Below are 6120 nucleotides of genomic sequence, written 5' to 3'. Positions count from 1 at the left end.
AACAGTGACTCACACAGTTACTGGATGTGGCTTCATATGTCACACATTATTATAAGTGAGTGTAAAATATGAAAATGTTTCTGTTCCCAATGGAAACACAATTACTTTGTACAAAATTTGGATGAATAAGAACCAGTGGTCCAAAGTAAGATCCACAAATAGGTCCATGATTACAAACTATGTGACAAATCAAAACAGTGTGTTTTTCTTCTCATTACTCTCAGGCCATATGAATGGAGATAGAGAAAGTGTGGGAAGTCCTATTATAGCAGTGCTCAACTCCACTGAACATGCTGCTGTGACATAAAAATACACCCACACCCCAACCCAACCTCCAGCCTCCTGCCCAGCATCACATGTGTCGTCATCTCCTTCCTGGTTGCCAGAGCAATGCAGGTGATCCCTGCTGTATCTGAGTTAAGTGGGAGAAAACACAGGCAAAGCTCCTTTCTCTAAGTGATGCTCAGGATTCATCAAGTTGCCAGTTTTGAAGTTATTCCAGAAAATTGCCCTAATAGTTTTTGCCAGGCCCCCTTTACCTCCTTATTCCTTACACTATAAATCATGGGGTTCAGCATGGGTGTCAACACAGCATAGAAGAGAGAGATCAACTTCTCCTGAAGAACAGAGGGGCTGGAGTGGGGCTGGATATAAGTGAAAATGGCCATGCCATAGCACAGGACAACCACTGTGAGGTGAGAGGCACAGGTGTGGAAGGCTTTCTTTCTTCCCTCTGTGGACCGGATCTTTAGGATGGTGGAGATGATCTGGATGTAGGACAGGAGAACCAGGCAGAAAGGTGTCATCAGCAGAACAATGCTAGAAACCATGATTATGATCTTGTTGGAGGAGGTGTCCACACAGGCTAGTCTGACCACAGCTAAAATTTCACATGATATGTGATCAATATACTTGTTTTTGCACATGGGCAGCTGAAAGGTGATGGCAGTATGGATGAGAGAGTTGATAGAACCACTGACCCAGGATGTGATGGCCAACCTAGTACAAAGGCCTCCATGCATGATGACCGAGTATCGCAGGGGGTTACACACAGCCACATAGCGGTCATAGGCCATCACTGCCAGTAGAACAAACTCAATCCCACCCAAGCCCAGGGAGAAAAATAACTGGGCTGCACAGCTCACAAATGGGACTGCTTTATGTACTGCAAGAAAATTTGCCAGCATCTGAGGAACGATGCTTGTGGCATAAGAGACATCAACGAGGGAGAGGTTGGTGAGAAAGTAGTACATGGGAGTGTGGAGTCGGCTGTCCAGTCTGATGAGGAGAACGATGAGGAAGTTCCCCAGCACCGTCACCATGTATGTGATCAAGAAGAGCACAAAGAGGAAAACCTGCATGTCCCAATCACTGGACAGGCCGAGGAGAATAAACTCTCTCACCCAAGTCTGGTTACCCGTTTCCATTAAAATATCTGAAGATTATTAATCTGCAGAGAAAGTCAGAAACAATAGAAACTGTTGAATCAAAGAATTATAAAAATAATTTTTTATGAATATCTATTGTATACAATTGGCCAGCCTTAACCAGATGTTTCAGACCACTTACTGGCCAAGATGATAGGCTTTATCCCAACATGTATTACATCTATTCTGCATCAGAGTCAGGCCAGCACTTTTATAAGGATGTGAGGTGGTCAGGATAACCCAGTTAAAGACTGGCGATGATGCAGTGCAATTTCAGGAGCTCACATCTTTACCAACTTACCTCAGATTGAGAGTAAGGGGAGCTTCGTAGGTGATAGTAGTAAGTAAAATGACAAACAATGAAAAAAAATCTTGTTGGAAAGTTATAAAAACTACCTTAATTTTGTCAACTAGCCTCATCATGATAAAATAAATAAATCTATTACAAGAGGCAGGCACTCACTCTTTGGGAAGAAGCAGGGCCTTGTGTAAAGTTCTAGAATCAGAGAAGCCAGGTTTGAAATCTGATTTTGTTTAGCAGTTTGTTACTGTGGTTTAGTGACAAACTTTTATATATGAAACAGGACAATATTATACAATTCACAAATACTTTTAAGCTGAAATGTAGGTAACTTTGGAGAAAGTACTTTATAGACTGTACTAGTAATAATTGTACTATACTAGTCTGAGTATTAGTAGTAACATGACTTCTGCCTTGGAGTAGATAGAATAGCAAAGGATTTTCCCATGTATAACCTCCACAAACTCAGATATAAATGAAATGGAGGCATTCAATAATAGAACTGAGGGATTCAGGATGATTGGTCACCTTGAGGACCTGGGGATCATTTGTCTTTTTTATAGCCCTGATCTCTTCAGCCTTCAGTGGTATCAGAAGGGAAAGGGAATTGTGATCATACCTTGTTCTTTTTATTTTTCTTCTCAACTTGATGTTCTTAAGAACCTATCCTTTGCATATGGGCTCAAAATAAAGGAAATGACAGTATGGATGTTTGGCTTTCTATTTACAAAAGAGGAAGGGAAGCAATTGTTTAAGGAACCTTCATCATTGACCAAGGCAGAGTACAATATGTGTATGTATATATGTACATGTATGCTGGAATGGAGTTTCTTTTGTGTTTCCTTTCATCCCAGAAAGGCTTCTTAAGTAGAACTGTATGTTACAATATCAATGTTGAACACTAAACAGAAACTGTTCAAATTTTTAAAAAATTTTTAAAGTTAAGGATAAAGGCAGTAAGAGGGCTTGAGGACAGAAACAGAGCTGCTTGTCCTAGAATCCAAAGGGGTCTTGCTAGGGTCTGTGAGCAGAAAGGTAAGACTGTCTATGCCTCCACTCTCTTACCTGATAAAGGCTGAAACAAAACAAGCAGTTCCCCTAAATGCCCATCTCTTTCATGGTTCAGCCACATTCATTTTCATAAACTCTGCTGGTGTCCTTCTCTTAACTGATCTCCCCTTTCAACTGTTACTCCTCTTTGGCTCCATCATAAACCTTCCACCACCACCCCTCACTTGGCTTTTCTTCAATCATGGTCAGATCAAATGCCTCAAAGATGACATTCAAATTTAATTCTAAAACCTCAAAAAAAAAAATCTGTTAACTGTTACTGAATTTTAACAAATCTGCAACAGAAAGTAGACATTTCTTTTTCCACTCATTTGGCAAACATCCAGGAAGTGCCATTGCTGCTAGATGCTAAGATTTCAAAGTAAATATTACACTTCCCTACACTTAGAGTTCATGTGGATGAAAAAGACACACAACAGACTGTCATCCTATCACTGTCCCCCTGTTGCATGTGCAAGCTGTCTGGAGAACAAGCCAGTCCACGACTCACTCTAGTCTTCCTGCCCACCCCCCACATCACTCTACTACAGCCCTTGTCTCATGACAAATGAACAACAGTATCACATCTCACTGTAGGTGCGAGCTTCAAAACTTAACAGTCTGTGCTCTGAATCCATTCTCTTCCACTTCCTGGGACTGAAGCAAGTCATCCAGCCAACCCTGTCTCATAGTTTTTCAATGGCACAATGTGGATAATATTGGCCAACTAAAAGGGTCATTGCTGAAATTAAGGAGTTGAAGATCTAACCTTCCTATACCAATGACTGAATCAGGGCAGGTATCCATTATTTGGTGATGATAATTGACCTAAACCTTTGATTTCATACTCTCTATCTCTTTCATCATCTTTTTCATCTATCTCTTTCAATAAGGATGTTATTCTTTCACTTATTCCCTCTTTTTGCCATCCTTGTGTTTCTCTCGTCTCTCATTGACCACTTTTCCCTCATTAAAAAAATATATACAACCTCCCAATATGGGGAGAGGAATCTTTGCTATTTATCATTCTAATTATTTCCTCTTTCACATCAAGAGTTCTCAAATGATTGGTGTTCACCTGCTGGAATTATTTCCTCATAGAATTCATCCTTTGAGCCAGAAAACTGTGGTTTTTACTTTCACTAAATCATGGAAATTATACTCTTAATGATCCCTGGTGACTTTCTCATATCAAATACACAGGCTTTCATTTGATTTTCACTGTTTAAATTTTAACAGTGTCAAGTATTTACTCCTTCAAACCCTTGACTCTATCCTGTGCTTCTGTCCTGACTAGCCTCTGATCTGTTATTCCTTATCTGCATTCGTGAGGGATTTCTCCAAACCCTCCGGCTCCACTGCTGTGAAAATCTGGTCAGTTCTGTGCTCACCAACTGTATTCTTCTTTGGTTTTTCCCCTTGAAGGGCTTGTAATTTCTAATGACAAAAATTGTGATCAACTGTGTGCGGCTCACCCTCAAGTCTACATTTGTCTCCTGGACTTCCCTCTGAAGGCCCAGATGCTTTCCCCAACACCATAATGAATGTCCATCTCAGAAATGTCTCACCAAGGCCTCCACTCACCTCCCCACACATGGGGTCTCTCCTGACTCCTTCATTTCTGTCAATGGGACAAAAATTCTCCCATTCTCCCAACACTTCATGCTTGACTTTCCCCTCCTCTTCCCCACCCATTGGAATAAATCCTCTTTCTTCATTTCCTTTACTGCATTTTCCCCAACTTCTCCCAGCGTCATTCGTACTTACACTTGCCCTCATCACCCCATGCCATAGAGTGCAAGGCATCCTTGTAAATTTCCCTGATGCCACCTCCACCCACTCCACACTCCTACATGCTCCCTCCAACTTCATCAGGAGATACAAGTGTTTCCTCAACACTTCCCTACACAAACAGATCTATGAGCTCTACATGTACACAGAATTAAGGTTTTCCTGCACAGAAGAATTTCCACACAATCTTCAGTCTGGTCCTGTTTTATTTCTAACTTTTATTTTATTATCTCTAGCATTTATTATAATACTGTGTGTTTTACAGCAAAGTATTTTACTAAAATAAGCTGTTAATACTCAAGTAACTTTCAGTGATACGTTAGCTGATTATTTTTAACCCACCGAGGCTGCTATTCATTTCCAAAGACCACTGCCTTATTTCAAAATCATTAATAACCAATTACACCTTTTGTCCACACTCGTAGTCATTTTTGGGAATCATGGTAGATAAAGAAAATAGATCGGCGTTTGGAAAGGCAAATGCAGGAGGAAACGTGTTCATCAGATGCTTTTAGCATGCCCTGCAGTTAATACCGTCACCTTATTACTTTGGGAGCAGCTCCATTTAAATTTAGCTGGGTTCCTATTCTGGCCTAGGGTGGAAAATGGACTCGGTGCCAGATGAAGACTTCAGATCTCACCACTCCTATCAGAAAGCCAGAGCTTGGGCCTCTCAGATCTAACTAATTTGTAGGATCTGTAGCTCTTCCTGAATGTGTATTTCTCACTGAGGTCAAAAAACAAAGGGAAAGTGTGGGAATATTTGTTCCATTTGTCTGCATAAATAAGACAACAGAAACCTTTTAGTATAGGGTTAGGCAGGCAGCTGGTGTTCAAAACCAGTGTTGAACAATGACCACAGTTAAGAGCCACATCTATTTAGCGCTTCCTCCTGCACAGTGTATTTTGTGCTCTCTTCTGAGAATTTGTCCTAACTCTGGCTACTTTACCTTTTGCCAGGTCCACAGTATTCCTTTAATCAACAACAAAATGCTATTTTACATATTTTCTCAACAAATCTGAAACCATTCTCTATAGGTTTTGAGCTATCATGGTCTACTCACAAATGAATAATCCATGCTGTCTGCTCAGAACATAGTACTGGGGAACGACATATCCCTTGGTTTATCTCCTTGGACATGAGCACCTTGCAGGAAGGACTTCATGCCTGTGTTTTATGAAGTAGGGTGGATGTAGCATAATTACTAGAGCCATAACAAATAGAGCATACTATGTGACTTCGTATGAAAGATGCTATAGAAATAGTCTATGAAAAATTTTCTCTTTACAATACTGATACTAATGCCTGAAATGTGTTTTTTATGTGGAACATCTTTTGAGGACATATTTAGATATTAAAAATATTAAATGGAAAGTTTATGATATAAAGCAAATAATCTTTTTGTGAACTTGTATGTGAATGACTCTGACGTTGCAGAAAAAGTCAGGGGTGAAGTTTAGACAGCAAGATCAAATTTTCCCAGTTAAAATATTACCTTTCTAGACCTTAGCTAAAACTAGTTCCCAGTGCCTCCCCCCATTATCCAGTAA

At 40.2% G+C, this 6120-nt stretch overlaps 1 protein-coding gene across 1 annotated transcript; it reads right to left on the bottom strand.

Annotated features, from left to right (window-relative positions):
- Positions 1–406: 406 nt before the first annotated feature.
- Positions 407–1676, bottom strand: LOC118021399 (olfactory receptor-like protein OLF3). The gene has a single exon (XM_035021468.1). It carries the CDS (start codon positions 1425–1427, stop codon positions 474–476), a length of 954 nt encoding a protein of 317 aa, XP_034877359.1. The 5' UTR covers positions 1428–1676; the 3' UTR covers positions 407–473.
- Between the last annotated feature and the right edge of the window lie 4444 nt (positions 1677–6120).

The sequence above is a fragment of the Mirounga leonina genome, unplaced genomic scaffold (assembly GCF_011800145.1).
Source record: "Mirounga leonina isolate KUSES-001 unplaced genomic scaffold, KU_Mleo_1.0 Mir_174, whole genome shotgun sequence".
NCBI classification, from domain to species: Eukaryota; Metazoa; Chordata; class Mammalia; order Carnivora; family Phocidae; genus Mirounga; species Mirounga leonina.
Note: the sequence above shows the minus strand (reverse complement) of the source record. Positions and strands in the feature narration are given on the sequence as shown.